At 38.9% G+C, this 26,911-nt stretch overlaps 3 protein-coding genes across 7 annotated transcripts; 2 read left to right on the top strand and 1 right to left on the bottom strand.

Moving 5' to 3' along the window:
* The first annotated feature begins 1,812 nt into the window (after window positions 1-1,812).
* On the top strand, window positions 1,813-10,244 carry mfrp (membrane frizzled-related protein). Of its 3 annotated transcripts, XM_077541141.1 has the most exons (13): window positions 1,814-2,131; window positions 2,547-2,655; window positions 2,848-2,985; window positions 3,109-3,267; window positions 3,364-3,583; window positions 5,215-5,345; window positions 5,478-5,603; window positions 5,784-5,860; window positions 5,928-6,076; window positions 7,907-8,037; window positions 8,398-8,532; window positions 8,693-8,820; window positions 8,899-10,242. In XM_077541141.1, the coding sequence occupies exons 1-13, from the start codon at window positions 2,078-2,080 to the stop codon at window positions 9,121-9,123; spliced, it is 1,782 nt and encodes a 593-aa protein (XP_077397267.1). In that variant the 5' UTR covers window positions 1,814-2,077; the 3' UTR covers window positions 9,124-10,242. The 3 variants fall into 3 exon arrangements, with proteins under 3 accessions (XP_077397266.1, XP_077397267.1, XP_077397265.1); XM_077541140.1 differs by having other exon boundaries at window positions 1,813-2,131; window positions 2,899-2,985; window positions 8,693-10,244; XM_077541139.1 differs by having other exon boundaries at window positions 8,693-10,243.
* Window positions 10,245-10,252: 8 nt separating this feature from the next.
* Window positions 10,253-14,129, bottom strand: nudt8 (nudix hydrolase 8). 2 transcript variants are annotated; one of them, XM_077541145.1, is made up of 6 exons: window positions 13,546-14,129; window positions 13,135-13,219; window positions 12,242-12,931; window positions 12,037-12,169; window positions 10,965-11,042; window positions 10,253-10,783 (listed from the first exon to the last, which is right to left on the bottom strand). In XM_077541145.1, the coding sequence occupies exons 2-6, from the start codon at window positions 13,158-13,160 to the stop codon at window positions 10,589-10,591; spliced, it is 1,122 nt and encodes a 373-aa protein (XP_077397271.1). In that variant the 5' UTR covers window positions 13,161-13,219; window positions 13,546-14,129; the 3' UTR covers window positions 10,253-10,588. The 2 variants fall into 2 exon arrangements, with proteins under 2 accessions (XP_077397271.1, XP_077397270.1); XM_077541144.1 differs by lacking the exon at window positions 13,135-13,219 and having other exon boundaries at window positions 13,546-14,120.
* On the top strand, window positions 12,888-21,803 carry ftr86 (finTRIM family, member 86). 2 transcript variants are annotated; one of them, XM_077541142.1, is made up of 11 exons: window positions 12,888-13,175; window positions 15,364-15,943; window positions 16,009-16,104; window positions 18,740-18,973; window positions 19,035-19,197; window positions 19,269-19,358; window positions 19,434-19,481; window positions 19,827-19,883; window positions 19,969-20,034; window positions 20,151-20,353; window positions 21,349-21,803. In XM_077541142.1, the coding sequence occupies exons 2-11, from the start codon at window positions 15,434-15,436 to the stop codon at window positions 21,682-21,684; spliced, it is 1,803 nt and encodes a 600-aa protein (XP_077397268.1). In that variant the 5' UTR covers window positions 12,888-13,175; window positions 15,364-15,433; the 3' UTR covers window positions 21,685-21,803. The 2 variants fall into 2 exon arrangements, with proteins under 2 accessions (XP_077397268.1, XP_077397269.1); XM_077541143.1 differs by lacking the exon at window positions 12,888-13,175 and adding an exon at window positions 13,192-13,291.
* Window positions 21,804-26,911: the final 5,108 nt, after the last annotated feature.

The raw sequence follows: 26,911 nt of genomic DNA, 5'->3' as shown, positions 1-26,911 counted from the left end.
ACTGTATTTTTATATTCTGTAGTTCTATCCATATTTGATTATTTGGGTTTAATACACATTCATCCGTTAGTTGTTTAATTTTATCTTCCAGGTATTTTTCTAATTTTTGATCCTGTTTCTTTTTATAAGTTGAATATGATATAATTTTCCCTCTAATTACCGCTTTCCCTGCTTCCCAGAGAAGAGATGGAGATATATTTGGAGAGTCATTTATTTCCAAAAAATCTGCCCATTCCCTTCTAATAATTTTATCAAACTCTACGTCTTTCAGTAATGAGATGTTAAAACGCCATATCGGGGGAGGTTTAAAGGTAGAGTCAATTTGTAGAGTGAGGGAGACTGGTGCATGATCACTTATAATTATAGAATGTATTTTTATAGCAGTTTTATCAACAATAGAATTATTTGTAAGGAAAAAATCAATTCTTGAGAATGATCGGTGCACAGCAGAGAAGAAAGTAAATTCCTTCTTAGTTGGGTTTTGAAGTCTCCAGCCATCGCTGAGGCCAAAATCCTCCATATATTCATCTATTACTTTAGCGGATCGTAATCGCCTTGTATATATCGTATTATTAGAACGATCTATTAACGGGTTCAAGACCGTGTTAAAATCACCTCCAATAATAATAGTAGAATTTGTTGCTAAATCGAGTAACCGAGAGAAAAATTCATGGAAAAAATCAGGGTCATCATTATTTGGGGCATATAAATTACCAATTGTATATACTTTATTAAATATAGTTACCTGGATAATAATATATCGGCCCTCTAAATCTGTTACTATATTATTTAGAGTAAAGAATAAATTCTTATGTATAAGTATAGAGACACCTCTTTGTCTACTATTATAGGAGGCAGAGTAAACTTGACTAAAATTTTTATCTATAAATAATTTTTCTTCTGATTTTTGTAAGTGGGTTTCTTGTAGGAGACAAATATCTGCCTTAAATTTTGAGAGATGGTCTAAAATTTTTATTCTTTTTGCCTGGGAGCGAGCGCCACACACATTCCAGGAGACCAGAACTAATTTCTGCATACAAGCAATATAGACTCAGTCTTATGTATACATCTATATAAGCTGCTTATTAATATTAACATATTGTAGGATAGCAAAAGAGTAATTAGGCAATTTATATAATTTATATAAAGATATACAAATTATTGTTAGGGCACTTAGTGACGGATTTCCCCATCTGCGCGTGTTTAGTGAATTAGGCGCCCCCAGATTGCTCAATTTTTGCCGGTTAGCGCAGTGCAAAGGCGACGCAAACCTTTAGTGAATAGGCCCCTAAATTAATACAATTATTTAAATCAGTCCAAAAAAAGAGTTTCAGTAAATCCCAAAACAAATGAATTATTTCTTCTGCATTAGTACAAAATGAACACAAAGTGTCAATGTTAATCTATTTATCATTTTTAGTCTTTACGGGGTAGCACCATATTGTGAGCTCTCTCACTTTATTTTGAAGCATATTTTTTTTCCAGCAAAAGTCATGTATTTTTCCAATCTATATCTTCATGTAAATTGTTCCAGTCACCTTCTTTCTTTTTCCTGGAATCCCGACAGGCTGAGTGACGTCGAGGATTGTCTGCTAAACTTTGATATATGGAGATTTACATTTACCCCGATTTAGTTTTGATGGAAATTGTTCCATCCACATCTGCTCATTATTGAAACTAGCAATCCTCCATGTGAATAAAAGTATCAAACATACTGGATTAGTTTAAAAAATCGGGGATTATTGGGCTTTAACCCCACCTTTCCGTGCCCTCCTGCTTCAGGGCTAAGTCCTCTCAGCTGACTCGGCTTTGCTCAACACTGGGAAAGAGTTTTTTAAAGTATTTTGGAGGCTATCGCGCAACATCACGCACCATAATAAATGCAGATATTGTGAAAGTTAAATGATTTTGAACATTTCTACCTGGAGCATGATGATGGATAGCAAACCTTGTACTGTTCTGATGCACACGATGACTCACGTCACTAGAGCTTCACATTTAGACTAAGTCTTCAACATTTTCCCATGGACACATGGAGTGTTTCTGGGTTCGCTAACAGAGGAGCAGCGGACCGAAGATGTCAGATCTCAGTCAAGTAGTCATTGACTCAGACGCCTCAGACGTTTACAAGGTGAGAAAGGTCAAGCATGATGGGCAAGTTTGATAAGATAAACTATATTACTGTTATGAAATGTCAGATGTTATCTGTTGAGGTGGTTATATATATATATATATATATATATATATATATATATATATATATATATATATATATATATATATATATATATATATATATATTATTTATTTTTTTTCAACCTTTGTAATAAGTGACATAATGTTTCTGTACATAATCTTGTTTTGGTTAACATTTGCAGTAGAATTAATTATCCCTTTCTTGGTGATAACTCATCTCTGACCGCAAATGGTTCACGTCTTGTTCCGGAAGACAAAGTTAGCTTCCTGAAATGTAATTTACACATTAGTAATGTAGTACAAAGGTTCACTTGTGTACAACTGTAGATTTTCTGTCGTTGTTTGTCCAGAATGTGTTCTGCAATCCTGCCTTTGAGCTGGAGGGAGAGCGAGAGGAGCGTGTGGAGGGACTTCGAATGACCTCATCCACCCCTGAGCCAATCAAACCACCAACAGCTGGTAAATTTAGAAGTAAATAAATAAATAAACTGATTCTATGCATCGAATACCCACACAGTATTCAGCATACAAACTTTTTGAGAGTGCCTATTTTTCAACTCCTTCAATTATGAATGGTAAAAAGTGCATTCTTCTAAATGTCTTGCCAGCCACACTCCCTAAAAAAGTGAATGTTTTTGTGTGAACAATCAGGCCGAGGGTGGGGTCTGTTCGTGGTGTGTGTTCTTCCTTTGCGGGGTGCAGGTTGTGGCTGGAGGAAGGTGGTGTTGTTCGCTGCTGCCCTGCTCCTGGTCGTAGCTCTGGGCCTGACACTGGCACTCATCCTCACACGTGAGTGTCTGCTCCTTCCTGTGATAATATAAGCACCCAATCACAAATTTAAAATCATGGATAACAATGATGATATTTTAGCATAAAAATCTTGTACTGTGTTGCATTCTGTTTTGGATTTAGAGCTCAAAGGTCAGGAGGTTGAAGAGCAGTTGTTGTCTACCAGCCCTTCAGACCCGTTGAGTGCAGGAGGTGGAGAGTCACCCTCACTTCCATCAAACAGAAGCCATCAGGACAGTATGCCAGTAGCCCACCCTCCGAGCATCCCCACGACAGCAACACGTATGACACAACCACATGCCTGCAGTGCTGACATGTCTGTAATTGTTTCAGGCTGTTACTTTTCTGCTTACGCAGACAGCTCATGTTTCCTTTCAGGTTGTGGCGGAGTTCTGACTGATTCCGTAGGGTTTTTCAGCTCCCCAAACCACCCGGGCTCCTATCCCCCCAACACCTTGTGTGTGTGGGTCATCCAAGCCACACCGCCTCACTCAATTCAGATCCATGTGTCCTCTTTGAATATCGAGGGTCCATCTCCCTGTTTGTTTGACTGGCTGGAGGTACAGGAGCATGTAGAGCACAGCTCCGTGGTCACAAGGTTAGTGGATCAACACCAGTGTTGGGAACGTTACTTTATAAAAGTAATTAGTTATAGTTACTCATTACTTGCTCAATAAGTAAGTTAATTCTTGAATTACTTCAAAATAAAACGCCTATCAGGCAAAGTCAATATTTTCACGACTTTAATTTATGTATTTTTGCTTTGTATCATTTGTTCTTAAATCATTATCATTATGAGAAGAAATTCAAATTATGTCCAAGCTATATAGGTGTTTTCATTGATTTTCGTGTCACCGCAAATCAGTTCCAGGCTAGGGACATGAATTACTAAATTCTAACATGTTCCTTTACGGAAGACACGTCAGCTTCCCGCAGTACCTACAAAATAAAAGTCACTACACATTCCACCTGTCGAGATACCTTTATTGTGACAAAGTGCGACAACAGTGCTTCTACTGTGGCAAATAACATTTTCATGAAAGGACTCTCTTCTGAGCAATCATTACGTAAAAGCACACGGAGGTCTTTAATAGGTGTTGTAACGCGCGTTTAATGTACAATAAAGATAACTGCGTTTTATGGAGCCCCTCTGGTGCCAGGGTATCCATCCATCCATTTTCTTGACCGCTTATTCCTCACAAGGGTCGCGGGGGGTGCTGGCGCCTATCTCAGCTGGCTCTGGGCAGTAGGCGGGGTACACCCTGGACTGGTTGCCAGCCAATCGCAGGTGCCAGGGTATGAATTTTTTTATTTTTTTTGCTAATCTGTACCCACAGTTTACTAATCTGTTCCCACAGTTTAATAATCTGTTCGCAAAGTTTAGCATGTCAATAAGAAACAAAGAAAAACACTTGAATACAGACACATATTTAGCCCATTTTTGGGGGTGCATTACTAACTGTGCGAGCAGATTGCTCAACTGTACGCGCAGATTAGTAAATTGCGAACAGATTACTAAACTGTGCGAACAGATTAGTAAACTGCGAACAGATGACTAAACTGTGCGAACACATTACTAAACTGTGCGAACACATTACTAAACTGTGCGAACAGATTAGTAAACTGTGCAAACAGATCTGTAAACGCTGCAAACAGATTAGTAAACTGTGCGAACAGATTAGTAAACTGTGCGAACAGATCAGTAAACTGTGCGAACAGATTGATAAACTGTGCGAACAGATTAGTAAACTGTGCGAACAGATTAGTAAACTGTGCGAACAGATTAGTAAACTGTGCGAACAGATCAGTAAACTGTGCGAACAGATTGATAAACTGTGCGAACAGATTAGTAAACTGTGCGAACAGATTAGTAAACTGTGCGAACAGATTAGTAAACTGTGCAAACAGATTAGTAAACTGTGCGAACAGATTGATAAACTGCGAACAGATTAGTAAACTGTGCGAACAGATGACTAAACTGTGCGAACAGATTAGTAAACTGTGCGAACAGATCTGTAAACGCTGCAAACGGATTTGTAAACTGTGCGAACAAATGACTAAACTGTTAAAAAAAAAAATCATACCCTGGCACCAGAGGGGCTCATACCTGGTCCAAGGAACAAAAATAACAATGACCAACAGATGGAGCCAGAACGAGAAACCTGGCTGGTTGCTATCAGCTTTTAGATGAGAAAAGATAACACAAACACATTTGTTTCTTTCTTGTAGGTTCTGTGGTGCCGTGGCTCCACCAACAGTCAACACAAATAGCAGCACAGTATGGGTGACCTTCCACTCTGATGGCAGCATTGCAGGCAATGGCTTCACAGCGCAGTACAGGACATTGCTGCCTGGACACAGTCAGTGATTTGTTGTGTACATGGACGACAAACTAAAGGAAAACTCTTTCTTGAGTTTGTTAGCTGCCTAAATGCTTGATGCATATGCTCCAGTTTGTCTGCACAATGTACGCCTGTTTGCTTGTTTCTCAGAAAGTTGTTCCAGAGACGAGTTCATGTGCGACAGTAGCCGCTGTCTGCTGCCTGTGTCTGTGTGTGATGGCCATCCAAACTGCCATGACCAAAAAGATGAGGCCAACTGCAGTCATACAAACAGTGGTAAAAGATTGGGAAATAAGCGATTCATTTATTAGATATCGTGGGAAGATAGAATTTACATAGCAGAGTGCCAGAATCCTATAATCTGTTTCTCGCAAATGAGGTAATGAAATCCTCCAAACTGTAACCCTTAGAATGGTGATATTTATTCTCTAACTAACCATTGCTGTCCATCCACAGACTGTGGTGGGCAAAAAGTTGGGCCACTTGGCTCCCTGGCAAGTCCAAACCACCCCAGGCCTTACCCTCACCAGCAGGTACATTCACAACAATCTAAACAAACCATTTCGAGACCATTTTAACCACCCTGCATTCCCTTGTTAGGTTTGTGTATGGCACATATCTGTTGAGGAGGATCACGTCATCACGCTGCACTTCCAGAACTTCAGTCTGGAGATTCAGGATGTGTGTGAGTTTGACTATGTAGAGGTGCATGACAGCAGCAACACTGGAGTTGGAAGAGTTCTGGGAAGGTAAAACTTAGACAGATTGTGATTTTTAATATATTTGAACAAAAGTGTTGGGGAAAACCTTTTGTATAAACAACATACTTAGGGGACCATTCACTAAAGGTTTGCGTCGCCTTTGCACCAAGCTAACCGACAAAAATGGAGCAATTAGGGAGCACCTAATTCACTAAATGCGCAGATGGGGAAATCCGTCACTTAAGTGCTCTGCCAAACAGATTGCGTCACGGTGTGCCAGTGTTGAGGTAATTTGCATACATTTGACGCAAAATATGCCCACCCCAATGCAAATGAGACTCATTGATATACAGCGTCTAATTCACTAACGCCAGCGCAAATAGCCACATCGCGTTAGCGTGACGCAAATAACGTTTTTGGAAAGCATGTATTAACCTGCTGCAACCTATCATGACAGCAGCGCGCGCCATTTGCAGCACAACATCTATGGCAGATCAGAGAGAGAGAGAGAGAGAGAGAGAGAGAGAGAGAGAGAGAGAGAGAGAGAGAGAAAGAAATTCTTCTGTTTTAAGACACATAATGTAAACCGATCATGCCAGATGCATACTATACGCCCACGCCAACCTCTAAAAATATATTTTTTAAAAACAATCGCACCAATAATTTGTACTTGTCTTTATGAATGAATGACGCCGTTGTCGTCCTCTCTGCTCTGTACAGCTTAATGGCGCTCTAAACGCTTACTCTCGGTCCAGCCTCGCTTTCTGATAATGTCATCTTTCTCGCAACTGTTACTATAGCAACCATGTTCTTGACGCAAATCCATTGCCATGTGTGGTAAATCAGGTGCAAATTTGCTCCAAGCTGTCAGTTTTGTGGGCGTGTTTGCACCGGTATATGATTAGTATGGCTGGGAATCTTTGACTGTCTCACGATTTGATTCAATTACGATATTTGGGTCTACGATTCGATTCAGAATCGATTTTCGATTCTCGGTTCGAACGATTTTCGATTCAAAATTATTCGATTGACAAATGATTTATGCTTCAATTTATAGACATGCAAAAAATTGTCATGATCTACTCCAGTCTATTTTGCAAGACAAAATGACAAATAGAGACATTAAAGTGTCTTTTTTGTTGTTGTTGTTGTTGTTTAAACATTTATTAATTTTGTATTGTAAGTGCCTTTTTCCACAAAAACAGCATGTGGGCTAGAACTGCCTTTTCCCCCTTCTTCTTCATTTCTAATTTAAATAAAATCGATTTTTGGATATTAAACATTGATTCTAAATCTTAATAAATGAGAATCTTGCTTCTTTTATGAATCGATTTTTTTGGCACACCCCGAATGATTAGATTAATATCATTAGTAATAGTGAATAGGTGGGTAACTGGGCGCAGATTGCGAGTGCAGTTGTGGTGCAATATTTCCCGCTGTTACCGGACGCAGCGCTTTCTTAGTGAATATGCCCCTTAATGTTATCGAAATGAAACTTCAGCTGCTCTTTTTTTTTAATTGAGAAAAGTGCAACATCGCACTTTTTCGTCATCTATTTGTTTTGCCAGCCTGACTTTATTATTACTTACTTATGGAGCATGAGGCAAATGTCTCTTATGCAGTTTGAACAATTAAGTCAGTGGTTCGTTCATGTACCACTAGAGGGAGCCCGCAGGCCATATATTTCAAAAGCATCATTTTGAAGTCAACACTCAAACAATCATTCAACATGGCTTAAATTTGCAAACGGGAAAAATCATTGAATCTGATGAAAAGTGTCCCTACTTTGGTCCACATAGCGCACCTACGTGCATGCTCCACTTAAATAGCTTTGTGACCTGTAACATTTGCTATGATGAATTGTGTGTTTTCTGTCAGGTTTTGTGGCAGCGCCCTCCCACCGGACCTGACCTCGTCCGGCCAGCACATGACTGTACTGTTTGTGGCTGACGAGGGAGTTGCTGACAGCGGCTTTAACGCAACGTATCAGTCCGTGTCCCTGCTGGATAGTGAGTTTGTCCTCCCAAGATAATACATATTGCACATACAGATATGTTTTTAATGGGGTTGACGTAGCAGGAAGTAAAAAAGCAGACACGGGACACGATAACGCCACCAGCACATAAATAAGCACTATCTTTTACTATTGTAAAAATAAATAAATAAATAAATAAATAAATAAATAAATAAATAAATAAAAATAGAACTTTCAGGTGAAATAACTTTGTAAAATAAACTGCAGTATAACCTTTATAGGTGAACTTTTGATCTTCTCTAAACTTCACTGAACATATTCAACTGCTCAAAGGAGTATAGGTTTTTGATCCATTAATTTACCGAATACATTTCTTGCCTTTTTCTTGTTAAAGGGACATGCGGTCCGAGGCAGTTTGCATGCAGTACTGGCGAGTGTCTTCACCCACAGTGGTTGTGTGATGGCTGGAACGACTGCCCTGATGGAGCAGATGAACGGGATTGTGGCAACTCCACTTATCCTCCATTCAGTGAGTAAATTGCTGTCTGTCACCTCAGAGGGTGTGACAATTACCCAGAGCTTTTGTTGTTAATTTTCGACGGCTATTGAAAAGAAATAAGTGGAGCTATTTTCTGTCACCAAAATTGAGGGCTTTGATTTTTTTTGTATTATTTTGTTGATGCCACCAGCTTCCCCATGTGAGTCAATCGAGGTGGAGATGTGTTTGGGTCTCAGCTACAACCTCACCTCATTCCCCAACATATGGCTCTCCATCACCGATCAGAGAGAAGCTGCCACACTTTTGCGACAGTACAGGGTATATTGGTTACCACCGCCTTCTCATTGGAATCACAGGTTCCCGTACAGTTCTCTTTCCTCTGTGGTCTTGTCGAAGGTTCTGATGGAGCTGGCCTGCTTTGAGCCCTTGCGGAAACTCTTTTGTGGGATGTTCCTGCCGCAGTGCAGCCCTCATGGAGGCGTCCTGCAGCCTTGCCGCTCTGTCTGCTCCTCGGCTGAGCAGCAGTGCAGCCAAGCATTGGACCTTTTCTCCTTCAGCTGGCCATTCAACTGCCACCTCCTGCCTGACACGGAAGACCCCATGGAGTGCTCGCTGCCTTGATTGCCACATTACTCTCATTGCGCCATTTTCAGTAAGAATGTATTTTGTCTATAATTGAAGTTGTATTAAAGGATCTTCTCAAAAAGTAGAAGCCAAACATCAGTTTGTCACTTTTTAAAAAATGCTCATGGCAGACATCCTGCCAGCAATCCTGCTCGTCTACGGGGGTGGCGCGCATGCGAGAACCAATTGTTGATGATCCACCCGGAAGATGGAGAGACAACAGATCCTTGAATACACCTTTAATGTGATAACTTAATTTTTCATGAACAATTAATACCTTCAAAAACTAATTTGGCCACTTACTGTCAGCTGAAGATGACATAACCCGTGTTCAGGAAACCAGTAATAACCAATCATGGTTCAGATTGCTGACCAAACCCAGAAAACAGGTGAGCCGTGATTGGTCGTTACCTATTTCCTCAGAACAGGTGATGTCATCTTCAGTCGACAGCAAGTGGGAAAAAAAATGTGTTTTTAAAAGTATTAATTGTACATGAAAAATAATGAAGTTATCAAATTAATTCTGGACAAAATATTTACTTTTTACTACTGAAAGGGGCTCAATGAGTCAAGTATCCCTTAAATTTTTTATTTATTTTTTTGGTTGAGAACTGAGACTTGAAGTGAATAGAAAAACTTTCCATAATTAATAATTCATCCTGGTCAGTGAATATTAAAAATAAATAAATAAAAGTCACCTCCCAGAAGCAACTTTAATGGTGAAAAGCACTCAAAAACAGCAAAACCACTGTAGGTTTTGTTAATGGAAGCAGGTTGGCTGATTGACTTCACATCTACCAAACCATTAAAAACAACCACAGAAGAAATAAAGCGTTGTACAGAGCTGAGCTATGTATTAATAGAATGGTATCAATTCCAATATTTACTTGGAATTACCCATCAATACAGTGCAATATTAAAATCCTCACTAACAATACAAGCTCAAAAAAATTAATTGTGGCAAAAGTTTGATAGCCAAAATTCCCCTAAATCATATCCACGGCAATTATGATTGTTTACATCAGCTCTGCAATGCATTTCCAGTATTCCAGTTGGTCACGTATATCATTTACTGTATTGCCTTGTTAAGGTATGACTTAAGAGGAATAAAAATTACAACAAGAAAATTTGTTCAGATCTTTAATCAATTTGTCCTTGAACATACCACATTGTGATATATATTCACTCTTACTTAAAACAGTACAGATTAGTTTGAGTGAGGTAAAAACACCATACAGGTAATAAATAGCTGTGAATCAACGTCAACATAACTTTTAATCAATTCCATTCAGTCAGTCTACTGTAGCTAGATGTGTAACAATTCAGAAAATTTATATGATAACAAAGAGGATTGGCTCCAATCAAAGAAACTGTGAAAACAAGTAAAGATGTCAAATAAAATAAGATGAAGCTTGATTGCACGTTACTAAATATGAACTCTGAGACACACATTGAAGGAGTTTTACTGCAGATGTGATGGGATAAGAAGTTTTAGTGTATGATCTAAGGCAACGGCGGTCAGCCCCCACACGCGATGCTTCCCATTACGAAACACTGGCAGCGTGTATCCGTATTTGTCCCCTGTCCGAAAGTGTGTGTACCCACGGTTTTGAGGGGCACACAAGTGGGACAAAGACAAACAAAAAATTTCCTCCACCTGATAACCAAACAGAAAAAGAAAACAGCTTAAACGTTGCTACGATCACAAGTCAGTTTTAACGATTAAATGGGCTAAAAGACACTGTGGCATGGTGGACAACATTTAAGGACGTTACATTGTACACAAGACCCATATGGGGCTATTCGTTAATTAGGCAACAATCACAGAATGAGTTTACCTCTGCTAGATTTGGTTTGAAGGACAACTCCTCAAGACGGCCTACGTGAGCCAGCACAGGTGCCACCAACATACCTGACTAAAGAAAGGTCAAATGACAAGTTCAAGTCACATGAAGTGTGTGCACACATTCCCGCATTCAAATAATTCCATGTGTGATCAGCGTCTAGTATGACTTTTAAGTAATATTTGTGGGATAGTAACAATTGCTCTCAACTAGGGCTGTCAAGGCGATTTTTAAAAAATTTTTTTATCGTAATTAATAGAATGACTTCAATAGTTTACTTACAATGAATCTAAAATTTTATATCTGTTCTTAAATGTACAAAAACAATGTTTTTTCATAAGTTTACATACTCTTGTTTATATAAAAATGTGGGGGGGGGGGGGTTAAACTAATAGATATATGGCTTCATCTTTTAGTCATGTATACAGTAATTTCATAATGAGTTAAAATTAAAAAGATGTACTACACTATAAAAAAATCAAGTGATAGACTTGTGTTGGTCAGTTTTCTGCCACTAGATGGCATAATTGCATTTGTAAAACTGACAGCTCAGTGCATTTTTTTTTTCATATTAAGAGCTATTTAATAATTTTCTTTAACGCTAAGTAACTTGTGAAATTCTGCACGTTTTGTAATTGTAAAATACAACTTCACCCCAGTCTCCACAAATATATGCATTATTATTACCGCTAAATTTTGACGTGGACGTGTCTGCTGAATTGCGACTGGATTCCACTTCGTACAGGCTTTCCAAGTAAGGGGTGGTCATTAATTGCGTTAAAATAAATAAATAAATACATAAATAAATAAATAGTGGCATTAAAGGAACTTTAAATTACCTCAAAATTAATGCACTAATTTTGACACTCCTACTTTCAACATAACAGGGTGGGAGAAGTGACTATATTTCTACTCTGTTACATTCCAATACTGGTTCTAAGTTCCCATTGTGGGCACAGAGATTAGACAGATACTTTATTCACTTTCAACAGACTGTGGAAGTGTGGATGGAAGCTGTTTTGAATCTGTCCCGCATTGATGCATATCTGGTAAATGCTTAACTCACCATGTCCCTGAGAGGCTTGAGGACACCCCAAACACTTTCTGTTGGCACGTTAATGCCAAGCTCCTCCCGGGCTTCCCTCAGCGCAGTGGCCACCACATCACTGTCTGATGGATCACTCTTGCCCCCTGCAAAGCTACACGGATGTGCAAATGAGGACAAACACTCAGCCAAGTGTGCAGAAAATGAGCCATGTGCAGCTACTGACCTGACATCTCCTTTGTGCCTGCCCTTCAACAAGCTGGAGCGCAGCGTGAAAAGAAATGCTGGTTCTCCCCCTTCACTGCAGAGTGACACCAGAATGGACGCCCATCTTCCCTGATTGTTTCCTTGGCTCTGAGCATTTCTCCCCTTCTCCACATTATACATCTTCAAATTTGGGGCCAGGTTCCGTCGACACCTGTTTTCATTTTCCAGAGTTAGACACTCAGTCCAGGGTCCGTGAACTGCTCTGGCTTGGTGAGAAGAGAGGCTATAGGCTTGTGCTCTAGTCTGGACCTTTTCTTCAAGGTCAACCTTCTGTCTGTCACGAAAATAACGACAGTAAGTTGTACTGTTCAGATTGTGTGAAGGACGACAAATATGCCAAAATCTTCTCCGAGGTAGACGGCAAGTTGCGTTTGATAAACAGTCCTGAGTGTTCACAGTTTTGTTGTGCTTCCAAGGAGACTTTGTGGAAAATGTGGATTTAAGGTTTTGTAATGAAGCCTCTTGCTTTAGTTCATTGTCACAGTGTAATTTAAAAATTGAATAAAGTGATGCAGTCTCTGTGGAGAGTGAGCAACATCTCCTCCTTCCATTCAGGTGCCATCGAGCTTGGGTACTGTTGGACTCATTCAGTCGCAGTTGTGACTTTAACGGACAAGAGCTGAGCACCAGCTGTGAGCCCCGAAACATTCTGGAAAAAGAAGTCAAAACAAGTATTGGTTACTAAAGTCAACTGTACTCATCAAGTTTTTTTTTGTTTTTTTTTTAACACAAATATCTCTGCTTTTGCTGTATGTATTGACTCTGAGTATTTCTTCAACCTAATTGCACCACTGAGCAAACTACGGCGAGTCTAGCAATCATTTAAAAGTGATGAATGAACTTGTTGGTCACCTGCCAAGGAATACGACTGATTGCATGTCTGTCCAGAACAGGTGAGTTGAACTCTCAAAGCCGGTTGGTAAGCTCTGAGGTTGCCCTACAGTCAAAAAAATTTAAAATGAAAAATGCGTCCAATTCGTGTATTTAACGCGGACTCGTGCGCAGATCGGTGTGTATATTTGTGAATATGCTACCAGCCAACCGCACTCATACAATTACCGATTTGAATAAATATCACGTTTAGTAATCTGGTGTCCGTGTTTATGTCAGCTAGCTGGATAGCGTGTTAGCATAATGCGAAGCTGTTGGAACAAGTTATAAAACGTCATGTAAAGGTTACGCGTAGCAAGATTCCTATACGGCTGAACAATGGACAATAGCGATACAGTTAGCCGAGTATAATTTATTTTGAAAGAAACTCACCGTAAAAGTTGAATCCAAAACATTTTGCCGGTTGCCATTAGTCGTAATGGGGCCGGGTAGCTTCGTGGTCGTCACTGTTGCCATATCATTGCGCAGTCATGACGAAAGACTTGTTTCACAACATTTTCACGTTCAAGCCAAGCAATTTTGTTTACATTCCACATTTCATACGGCATAGTCATAAGGAAGGATAATACAAGATGGATGAGATGACGTTAAAACACTAAAAACAAGATGTATAAAGATACAGCAGTTTAAAATAAATAAATGAATGTTGTCACAAACTATGATGATACACCAGCGCAAGTTGGTGGGAAAGTATTTTATCAAAGTCAATGCACTAACATTTATATTAAATCGCAACGTTCTCATTTCTTAACCGATTTTCATGAGTTTACTTTTTTAAATCCCCAAGTATGTGCTATCAAAATAATGCATAATGACATTTGCGGGTGGTGAATTCCTTTATTTATTTACTTGCTTACTTATATTTTGTATGCCTGTTAAATGCCATTCCTAGTTCCCTTGTGGAAATGACACGGCATTGTGCTCAATGTTCCAGCATCCTCTGTTTTCAGTTGTCTTCCACACCATACACATGGAATGCAATGACGCCTTTGCCCCTCCTAGCCTAACGTCAAAGTAGGCACACAAAGGGCATTTTAAATCTCCCTTTGGTCATATGCTAAATTATGAGCAAGCAAACAATAAACACTAACACCACATTTAAAAAAGTTTGGTTAAGTATATTTTTATTTATTTATTTATTTGTTAAAGATGACAGAAGATCTTAGTGGTAGAGATTGCCAATGAGTGGAACCACAATGGCTGATGACCATAAACTGATGCAGAATTGAGAAATTAATTAAGGAGACCTTTATGAGATAACCTAAGGTGAGGAAGTCAGTTATTTATTTTATTTATTTCATTTTTGTCACAGGCCACATTGTAGTTATGGCTTCCCTCAGAGGGATGTATGATTGTGAAACCTTACAAATGTATAATCACTTCATTATATTACTATATCAATGTATGATACTTTTAAATCAAAAGCAGAGAAATTACAACTTACAATCTGTCAAACTCAGTGATGTATCGGGACTGGCAGAATAATTAAATGCTCTTTCATTGATGGCAAAAAAAATAAATCTCTTTATACTATCCACCCATTGTCATGCGCAGATGGCTTTCGGCGACTATAACAGCTTTTTGTTCAATTTCAGCAATAAATCTCTGAATAAAGTGAAGCGTTATCATTAATTATTTCAGTATTTGTGACATTTTTGTTTGCCGTTGAGATTTTTCTAGTGTAAAATTTATTCACACATTGGGAAACACCTTATTTTGGTGAGCAGCTCACTATTCATGCACTCCAAAACAATGAAAAAACTTATTTCAAAATATCTCTGTTTGCCAGGAAGCCATTGAGGAGATTAAAATAACAATAATGTGGTTATGATAACAGGTTCAAACGGTGTTAACAAAGAAAGAGCAGGCAAGGCTTTTTTTTTTTTTTTTTTTTTTTTTTTTTTTTTTTTTTTTTGTGACAAAATGTCACGAAAACACAGAATTGCCATTAGCATCATTAGTGACACTAAAATAGGCAATTGTTTTCCAGGATGAACATTGAATTTATTCCCTCAAACATTCAAATGAATGTCAGAAAGAAACAGGTGACCATTTCTCAAGAGAAACTCCCAAGAACAGGTTTTACCAGTTTTGCCCCAAGTCGAACCTGCTGCAGTTTCTAAGCAGCATGTGAATCAAACAACTTTGCATTTGAAACCTTCCACTCAAATAGTGTTTTGTCCCCCTTAGGGAAAATCTGGGTTCCCGTAGCATCTGACCTCGAAGGAAGGCAAACATCCGGCTCCCATCACAGCACCTCATGGCCTCAGCGTGGTTTGAAGAAGAGACTTTTGTCTGCTCTATATGTTTGGAGACCCTGAAGGATCCCGCAACCCTACCCTGTGGACATTCCTACTGTTTGTCTTGTATCCAGAGTCATTGGGACAAAGGGAACAGCAAGGCCCAGTACAGCTGCCCCCAATGCAGGCAGATCTTCAAGCCTCGACCTACCCTGGCAAAGAGCACGCTCCTAGTGGAAGCTTTGGAGAAGCTTAGAACCAATACTCTCAAACAGAGACCCTCTACGGCTGTTTCTTCTGCTCTGCCATCAGAACCAATCTACCTGGAGATTCTTCCAGATACTGGACCACGGGAAGGCAGTGTGTATCCTCAGCTTCCCGCCGTGGCTGCCAGACTCTGCCCTCAACACAACCAGCCCCTGGACCTGTTTTGCCACGATGACCGGGAATGTGTGTGTGTCGTCTGTTGTCAGCATGGACACAAAGGGCATCGTGTACTCAAACCTGAAGATGAGAGGAAGGAGAGACAAGTATGTGCAACGTGAAGATTTTTGAAACCACCGACAGGCCAACTACAAAAATGTTTTGTTTTTAGAAAGAGCTCACTCAGATGCAGGCTGAGGTGGCGAGGCGAGGTCAGGAGACAGAGAAAACATTAAAGGAACTCCCGAACATTGCCCGTCAACATAAGGTATGATTCACTGGAATGTATATTTTGGGACAGTTCTATTATCTCTTTGGTTTGCTCTGGCTTTTGTCAGTCCATCTTATTTGAACTATGAGTGGTTCACATGGCTGACTTAAAGGACCATAAACCTGTCTATTTACTGGCAAAATGGGGTGTAATCCACCCTTTCACCTAAAAGAGGCAGTCAAGCCAAAAATATGTTTTATCATGGTTAACATTGCGTTTGTGGAATATGAATTTGAGTTTTTATCCATATCAGGGGGCGGCCATGTTGCCTCTTGCTGTCGACTGAAGATGATGACATCACAGTGCCGACAGTGGAGGCATGACTGTCTTAACTTAAGCTCTTAGGTACTGATGTCATTTTCAGTTGACACCAAAAAAAAAAATAAAAAATAAAAATTGCATGAGGACAGGTGGCTTTTTCTGCTTAATTTATATTTCACAGACACAATATTAATCAAAATGTCTTGTTTAGACTAGAAGAGAGATGCATAGAACATTAGGGATGTTCCATACCACCTTTTTCCAGACTGATACCAGCACAAGTACACAACTCGAGTAATCGATACAGATACTGATACCACTAGTACTTTTGACTCGAGCTGTCAAATCATTATTTTTTAAAATCAGATTAATCACTTATTTAAAAAGTCAAATTTGAAGAGGACCTGCTATGTGTTAATTCTTTCAACATTTAATGTTATGAGGACAACATCTTTTGATCCACTGTACGGTGCACACTCATCCTCCTCTTTCTCATCAATTAATTACATGGATAATTTTAAAATGGAAATAAGATCACCCCAATAGTTTGACATGAACAAATATTCTAAATGTCATACGCAAACATTTATTAAATGCTTAAAGGGATACTTTACTTATTTAACACATTATAGCAATAAAAAGTTACTATTTTGTCTGTAATAATTTGGCACTTTCATTATTTTTCACGTACAATTAGTACACATTTTGCAACTTGCTGTTGACTGAAAATGACATCACAAGGTCCCAGGTAACCAATCAAAGCTCACCTGTTTTGTAGGTTTGGTCATGTGACATTCACAAGCTGAGCTGTGATTGGTTACCTGAGCTCTTGTGATGTCATTTTCAGTCGACAGCAAGTTGCAGAATGACTTTTTAAAGGTACTAATTGTACATGAAAAATAATGAAAATATCAAATTTATTATCGACAAAATATTAATGTTTGACTGCCAAAAATCGGTAAATAAGTAAAGTATCCCTTTAACTTTAATGCATGTAGTAATGTTTGTTTCTCAAATTCAACCTGTGCTACCTTTTAACGTAACCATCCACTGTCAAGCTAAAGGATCCTAAGTTGGCAAAATTAATAGTGTGATTAATCTGCATTAATACATGATGGGATAATTTTTTTTGATTAATCAACAAGTAAAAGCTTTAACTTTGACAGCACTACTTTTGATACATGAAATTTCCCACAAAAACAATGACAGATAATTAAAAAAAAAAAAAGATATATGTCACAATCTAACAGTTTCCTTTAAATCAATTGAAATTATACTAATATTTCTCCTTTCTAGTTCCTGATTGTGTAACAGCCACAAAGGTCGCGAGTACCATCCATCCATCCATTTTCTTGACCGCTTATTCCTCACAAGGGTCGCGGGGGCTGCTGGCGCCTATCTCAGCTGGCTCTGGGCAGTAGGCGGGGGACACCCTGGACTGGTTGCCAACCAATCGCAGGGCACACAGAGACAAACAACCATCCACACTCACACGCACACCTAGGGACAATTCGGAGCGCCCGATTAACCTGCCATGCATGTCTTTGGAATGTGGGAGGAGACCGGAGTACCCGGAGAAGACCCACGCGGGCACGGGGAGAACATGCAAACTCCACCCAGGAAGGTCCGAGCCTGGACTCGAACCGGAGACCTCAGAACTGGGAAGCGGACGTGCTAACCACTCGACTACCGTGCCGCCCGGTCGCGAGTACCAATACCTTAAAATAAGGGCAGGTATCAGCCTGTATATCGATGGCCAGTAGGGGTGTTAAAAAAAATCGATTCGGCGATATATCGCGATACTACATCGCGCGATTCTCGAATCGATTCAATAATCGGCAGAATCGATTTTTTTTTTTTTTTTTTTTTTTTTTTTTTTTTTTTTTTTTTTTTTTTTTTTTTTTTTAGGATTCACACCTTGAGCATGGAAGAATGTTATATGAACGGCCCATTAAGCCTTAATATTTTTATTTTAATGCTGTTCAAATGTGAAACAGATTGCAAACTGTTTGTGTACAGTGGCTCACGGTTATAAGCCTCAAGTTTTAGATAAATATATTCATACAAATCTTACAGTGTACATGTACAAATTTACTGATAGTATTTTCTAAATTTGAATGGAAAAAAATCGCAACAATCGACTTATAAATTCGTATCGGGATTAATCGGTATCGAATCGTGACCATTCGTATCGGGATTAATCGGTATCGAATCGAATCGTGACCCGTGAATCGTGATACGAATCGAATCGTCAGGTACTAGGCAATTCACACCCCTAATGGCCAGTATCAGGACTTGCCCATCCCTTACAAGCAGAAACAAAATGGATAGCTTGATGTAGTTCATTTTCCCTGTATCCTTCTATTTTCAGGCTTTGGTCCAGGCGCTGCAGCAAGAGCGACTGGATTTGTTTTCCGATCTTGTCAATGTCGTTGCTCTCACCGGCACCCAAGTCGCCGAGCTTCTCTGCGCGCACGAGCGGTCTTTAGGCAGCCAAATTGAGGCCCAACTTCACAGACTGGAGCAGGAGATGGTACAGCTTCACTGGAAGGGAGAGGAGCTCAGCAGGATGGCAGACATGCAGGACCACGTCTGCTTCTTAAAGGTAGTATGGTTTTTAACTCATAATTTGCAGACAACTGATTGTTATCATTTTCCCTGTTCAGAATTTCCTCACAATGGAGATGGCAAGTCCAACTGGTGGCGCACACGAATCAATTCTGTGCAAAGAGGAAGCGGTTGTAGCAGATGTCCGCTCGGTTTTTAAGGAGCTACACGAGTCAATAAAGGAGCTCTGCAAATCCAGTCTTGCCAAACTTGCAACTTTAGGTCACTTTAGTCAAGTTTTCCACCATCACTCCTGTCCTGCCTTGATATTAAGTGGACTTTTGTCTCTGCAGTGAATGAGGACCCTATGGCCTCGAGAAGTGAGGGTGCCACAGCACCCAACATTATGCCGGCCAATGGCTTGTCTACTGTGCAAAACACAGGTGGAGTAACTTAGCACCAAATTTCTTCTCAATATTAAGTGATAAACATTTTTGCTTACATTTTTATTCCTGTAGTTTATGAGACGCATAATCCTGCACCTTTGCCCTTGCCACGACCCCAAGGTAAGTGATCATCAAGCTGTATACAGTACACTTGACTCTACTGTACGACCAGCTGAGTTCAACACATGGCGAATATTGACATTGATGAGTTTGGTTTCAGCCTTTGAGTCATTAATTTTTGTTAGGTTACCTTAAATTTATTAATTGCAAGCGAAAAGGGGTACATGAATAATTGGACTGGATTGTTTTTTCTTTTAGGGTGGTACTCACTGAAGTTTAGTAATTTCACAGACATGAGTGCTTTCACTTTTATGAGATTGATACTGTACAACCGTATCATATGAAGCAGAATTCTAAGCATTATTAGAAACCATAATTGACTTATGATGTATGTCATTTATTCAGTCTCTGCCAATGAAGCCTCAGCACCGCCTCCACCATTCCCTCCACCTCCACCTCCAGGTAGCTAACAACGTGAAACTAACTGCCTTGACAGCCATTTCACAGCTAATACACTCAACCCTCCCCTTTTGGTTTTTGTACTTAGCACATCCGGTCACAACAATAGCACTTGTAAGCCCAGAACCAAAAATGAGGGAAGAATTGCTGAAATGTGAGTTGTTGTTTTTTTTTTGTTTTCCAGGAACAACAAATAGAATATATACTGCATAATGTCAAAAACATTAGCTGGTTCCAGAGTCTTACTTAAAATGCATTTTCACCCTTCAGTTCGCTTTGAGCCCACAATGGATCCCAACACAGTGTATCGGCATATACAGCTGTCAGGTGGCGGTCGTAAGGCCACGCTGCGTGCCGAGAACCTGAACCCAGTGGACCATCCAGAACGCTTCCTCTACTGGCGACAGCTTCTCTGCAGAGAGCCACTGGGAGGCAGCCCATACTACTGGGAGGTGGAGTGGACTGGTCCCAAGGTGATTCTACTAACACAGGGGCCTCTGCAACTTATGATTGCTCCTTTTGTCCCTCTCCTGTGGCTCCCTGTGGATTTGTGTTTAAAAAAAAAAAAGAAGAAGAAGAAGAAGAAGAAAAAAAAATATATATTTTGTTATGTATTTATTTATTTTTTTATGAAAATGAAAATATTATTTGAATAAATTAATGATTTAGATAAATATATTTTTTTAAATGTCAGTCCAAATTTGTAAATTGTCAGAAGACCATAAAATGTCCAAAAAGAGCAGAAAATTACCATATAATGTAAACAAAATTGTAAAAAAAAAAGTCAGAAAATGTATTTAAAAAAAAAAAAAGGCAGAAAAGAAAATGTTCAAACAGTAACCATAAAATATCCAAAAACAAAAAGGCAGCAAATTACAAAAAAAAAAACGTCTTTGCCAAAAATTCTGGCAATTCATTATAAAAGAATGACAGAAAAGAAAAGCATTCAAAAACTAACTTTAAAATGTCAAACAAAAGGAGAAATCCCGAAAATGATTACATAATGTACGTACACCAAAATTGCCCAAAAAAAAGACGGAAAACTTTTTTTTAAAGTCAGAAAACGTTTAAAATGTAACTATAAAAAACAAAACGAGAAATCTCCAAAATTACCATAAAATTGTCCAAAAAAGGAAGAAGAGAGGCAGTATGTACATACTGTTTCGTTCATCACAATGTTTAAATGTTTTGTGGCTCAAGACAGATTTTTTGTTGTTGTTGTTGTTAATATTTATTTGGCCTAAAATGGCTCTTTTGACTGTAAAGGTTACTGACTCTGTAAACAAATAACCCCCATAATGTTAGAATCAGATGACATTTGTCTTGAGATATGCAGAAAAATGTTGTAGTTGCCGTTTTTTTCTGAGTGAGCGGCAGTCCTGAAAGTTTTTGCATTATTACACAACTACTTTTTGTAAGAAAAAATAAATAAATAATGAAACAAAATGTTCACTCCCTCTTCATCCAGATTACAATTGGTGTGGCATACAAGGATATGGATCGCCAGTCTTCTGACGACAGAAGCCGTTTGGGCCACAATCCACTTTCCTGGAGTTTGTACTGGTCCGGGACCGGTTTCTCCTTCTGGCACAATAGTCAGGAAAAACTGCTGGGCTCACCCAAAGGCAGACGGATTGGAACCTATCTGGACCAGCATGCAGGCATCTTGGCTTTTTACCGCATCGACAATGACCAGGCTCACCTCATCCACAGACATGTGACCCAGTTCAGCGGTCCACTGTATCCAGGATTCCGGTTCTGGGGTGGAGTTGGTGCTACTGTGAAAGTCTGCCACTTGGATTGAAATACAAATGTAGTTGCTTTGTTGCAATCACAAGATGATTTTTTTTTCCCCATGTTATTGTCCTAATATAATGAAAATAAACTTATAATAAACTAAAACAAAAATTAATCAATTCATTACATACAGCTGTACTGGTTTGATTTATTATATATATATATATATATATATATATATATGTATATTTTCATTCTGACCATGCAAATAATATACAGTACACCTTCTACTATACTGTATGTGAACAGGTAATAGAATACACCATCAAACAACCAAGAGAGGAAAAACAGCACTTAAGGCCCTGTTTACACATAGCGGTGGGTTTTGCAAACAGGTGACATTTTTCTGCATTTTACCCTGTCATCCGCACATCCGTGGGGATTTTTTTCATTAAAAAAAGTTTTCCAAAAACTCCGGCCAAGCCGCCAAAGTGAAGATTTGCATCCGGATCCGGGTTCGCGTGTGTTCGTTGTAAACTGAGTTTTATGTCCTCGCTCTACACACGTCACTCAAACACATACCTGAAGTTGTTGAAAGAGAAAAAGCAGGCAGCATGGATTCACTTTGAGACCCGGGAGACCATGTTTGTATGTGTGTGTTTGGGTGAGTGAAAAAAAACAACAAAAAAGCAGTTGTCACTGTGTTTTTGCCTCGCGTTGTTGCAGTCCCATTCTCCCCATCCTTTGTTTTGTTTGATTTGTTAAGCCCTACTTGTTGTATGGGAAAATAGTCGAGCTGAGTTCAGACACAATGACACTTGAGGAGAAAGTAAATATGAAATGCTGTCAAATATGTGGTGGATTGTTCTTAAAGAATAACAAATCTTGAACTGACTCAATAATATTGTGGGTACAGAACTCAGGTGTTTTCATAATCATACCTGAGTGACAACCACATGACTGCAAAGCAAGCCACCAAATTCACAAAAACAAACACGACTGTCACGCAAAATCACTATCACACAAAAATAAAAGCCGATCATATTTTCAAAACGTACAGGTCATTTCTGTTACTGTACAGGCAACAGCTTACAACCCAAATAAAAAAATATATATATCTAAGGCTACATATATTGTGACTTTTTTTGTATTATTTTCAGAATATCATTTGGGCATTAGTACAGATTTCCAGCTCAATTTAGTGATTGAAATAGATCCATTCAGTCTCTCTCTCTCTCTCTCTCTCTCTCTCTCTCTCTCTCTCTCTCTCTCTCTCTCTCTCTCTCTCTCTCTCTCTCTCTCTCTCTCTCTCTCTCTCTCTCTCTCTCTCTCTCTCTCGCTCTATAAGGAGAAGGAGAAAAACGTACGGTTCGGAGTGCTGTCTAAAGTATGGCAATATCATACGGCATTTATATATGTTTTATATGCCTTGTTCATGTTGTTAAATGAAAAGAAACATCATAAAATCACATGCTTTCACTCAGTGGATGCACTTTTACTCTTGTGTGTGAGCTCCAGCGACAAGTCACGGGAGGCTACAATATATATATACATATATATATATATATATATATATATATTTAGTTTAACTACATTTGGCACAATAGTAGAAAATGGAGCTATATCACGCTCGTCAGGAAGTGACTGACGTTTGCTACATGTCACTATTGGTCAATACCAAAAGAAGGACAATGTAGGATTTGTCACATTATGCAGTAAAACCAACAAAAATTCAGACATGCCAGACTTTGGTCACTGAGCATGCCACACTACATGGGCTACGCTGCGTCAAGAGTAACTTAAAATTATATTTCCTGTTATAACATTAAAAATGATCATTAAAAATGCTTTATGCTTCACAGCAGCCTGTGTTCTCTTTTATGCCTGACAATTTAAAATCTCTGAATGAATATATTTTTAATGATTGCAGCATGTGAAGGACATGTACACTTGTAAAACATTGCAATAATAATCACAATTAGGGGTGTGAATTGCCTAGTACCTGACGATTCGATTCGTATCACGATTCACGGGTCACGATTCGATTCGATACCGATTAATCCCGATACGAATGGTCACGATTCGATACCGATTAATCCCGATACGAATTTATAAGTCGATTGTTGCGATTTTTTTCCATTCAAATTTAGAAAATACTATCAGTAAATTTGTACATGTACACTGTAAGATTTGTATGAATATATTTATCTAAAACTTGAGGCTTATAACCGTGAGCCACTGTACACAAACAGTTTGCAATCTGTTTCACATTTGAACAGCATTAAAATAAAAATATTAAGGCTTAATGGGCCGTTCATATAACATTCTTCCATGCTCAAGGTGTGAATCCTAAAAAAAAAAAAAAAAAAAAAAAAAAAAAAAAAAAAAAAAAAAAAAAAAAAAAAAATCGATTCTGCCGATTATTGAATCGATTCGAGAATCGCGCGATGTAGTATCGCGATATATCGCCGAATCGATTTTTTTTAACACCCCTAATCACAATCATAATGAAAAGGCAACATTCTGGAATGAGATGCTTTTGAGGCACACCTCAACTCCAGAAGACTACAGGCGAAGGGCAGCACCGTGGAGAAAAAAAAACAAAAACAAAACACGTTTCCATAACTTCAGCTACTGCATATTGTGGCATCTCACAAGAATGCTACCGGCAGACATGGTTAGTAATCTCATCCTTATGTCTTCACACACCCGCTGTTACTGTTGGCCGCAGCTGATAAAGAAGAAAAAAACAAAATAGGGCGATGCGTTCACTAATACTTGGACACAAGAATGCAAAACAAATGCGCAACACAGGAACACACAACACATCTTAGTTTGTTACAATGCATTAATGGCAAAGTAGATGTCTAGGGTGAATAGATATAAACCAGTACTGTATTCATTTTGGGCCACTTTATTATCTCATTGACTCCCAGCCATTTTCACTGAAGCAACCACCTTCGCTCCCGGCAAGGCCCACAGAACATTGTGTTCTATTGCTATAAAAACATGCAACCTGCCAAAACAAAGATTAGAATCTCTTCTTTCATCCGTGAGCAGTAGAATATAGCCAAGATTCATCGTTGTTCACAAATCTGCTTAGAATTGTGGGGAAATCATCTTGTTTTCATCATACCCTGGTTGATCTCTTGTACTCTGCTGCCGCCTGCTGGCCGTTTTTGTAATTACTAGCATTTTTTTCACCCATTCTCTGCAGTTGAGAGACTGCATCAAAGCCTTCTCTATGCTCTAGTATAAAAAATATTTCACAAATTATTTCGCTTGCATGCAACATAACAGCTAAATGCTGCTTCACCATGTTTGCTTAGTTCTCTGGGCTCCACTATTTGTGGAACAAAATACAAAAATGCTTGTTTTGTGTAAACACAAGCACATTTAACTACATATAGCCCTTTAAGCCCAAGCGCCCCCCAATTGGGTCCTCTCAGACTTTGAAGAAGAAATTGTGTGAAACAATGTCTAATCATGAAAGAATATGATGATGTCGCACATCAAATTAGAAGCGAGGCTACAAGGAGATATAAGCCATTTTATTTGTTATATTTAGTATGTAGGTTGTAGGTAGTTCTATTCATGTAACAATTATTTTTATTATTATGGTTGTAGTTTGCAGTGGCGCAGAAATATATTCTTTGTCGCTAGATAACATTTTGTCTGTCTAAGTCAGCTATCTTGCATGTTTTGTAGTTTTTTATTTGTATTGTGCCACCCAATTGGCAATAGTACAGAGCTTCTCACTGGTCAAGACAAATATCGCCGACTTAACGGCATCTCAGATTCGCAAGGCGGGCAGTGAATTTAGAAAACTAAATCCGATATTGTACAATAAAGTGCACATCTGAATTTTTGTGTCCATTTCCATGCCAGCAAATCAGTGGTCAAAATCAAAATCTCGGCCCTATAACCGAACCTGAGCCTAAATAACTGTAACAAGGTCTTGACCCACAAATAATCATGACATTGTGATGTTCTGAGCTATTGTCAAGGGATACGTATCTATTTCATATAACATGATGTATGAGTGCACTCATTACAGCATGTGATTTAGGCAATGGTGTGACATCTGAGCCTCTCTTGATAAGACTTACCTTTTTGCTTCTTTGGACATGATTTTCCCTGCAGGTCAAACAACAATGTTCAGTTCTCTAGTAGTGTGAGACACACACTCCCTAATAATAAAGGTCCAGTGACTCTATATCACTATGTCAAAAATCAATCAATGTCAAACTGTCATAAATCAATACACAGCTGGTGGGGAAAGGGAACCAAACAGTAACTGATAATTATGCTTGAATTGAATGGACACAACAGCTTTGTTCTAAAGTCGCAGAGCGATGTGCTTTCGTTCAGCTAATCACTAGCGAAAGCTACAATAACATATAATGAGGTGGATTTATTTCTTAAATTAAAACAGTATTGTAAATATGATCATTAAATGTCATGATTCTGCACTCAGTCTGTTTTTTTCCATTTCAGTGGCATGAGGGAGTGGGCGTGCCCTTCTGCGCCACACCTGTGTGGCATCATTAATCAAGGACTTTAAAAGGGACTGCTGTCAACACTCGGTGTCGGGTTATTCCTTGCTCGCTGTCCAGCCTCAAGTTATTCTCTAGACCTTCTTGTGCTCAGCCACGAAGTATTGCTTAGTCCTGTTTGGTAGTGATGGCAAAATGAAGCCCCGTAAAGCAGTGAAGCCCTGCAGTGAAAAGCGTCACACACACGTAGGGGCTTCAAGATGATTCATTTCCTCGACTACGCCATCATGTGGACAGAAAAATGTATAACATGCTTGGTGCACGCAATAAAATGGGTGTCATTTTGTAAATCATGCTCTAAATACAAAAGAATATATATTTGAAGAGTGTTTTAGCATGAATTGTTGTGTTACTTTGTCTATGTTTGTGCTTATGCAACAAGTGAAAATGTGAAATGAGGTAAAATAAAGTGCTTATTCATATTTATTTAAAAACAATATTTTTTCCGAAGTTTTTGGACTCAGGCGGTTTGTTTGTTTTTGCAGAGAATTTCACCTCCTTTGGAAAAAAAACTCTTTCACATGGTACTAATGAAGCAGGGGTGCATCGATATGAGATAGCAAGTTTGTATAGAATTGGACGCGTATATTTCTGTGATTCCAGGACTGAAGGGGACTTTCAACTGTGAACAGAAAAATGTGAATTTTATGTGTTGTCACATTTTATTTTATTTTATTATTGGAATCTGTTAAAATAGTACCGTAATTGCAGTGCATTATTTTCTGAGGTGAGATCTGC

The sequence above is a fragment of the Festucalex cinctus genome, chromosome 13 (genome assembly GCF_051991245.1).
Source record: "Festucalex cinctus isolate MCC-2025b chromosome 13, RoL_Fcin_1.0, whole genome shotgun sequence".
NCBI classification, from domain to species: domain Eukaryota; kingdom Metazoa; phylum Chordata; class Actinopteri; order Syngnathiformes; family Syngnathidae; genus Festucalex; species Festucalex cinctus.
This window is presented reverse-complemented; position numbering and strand designations above follow the sequence as displayed.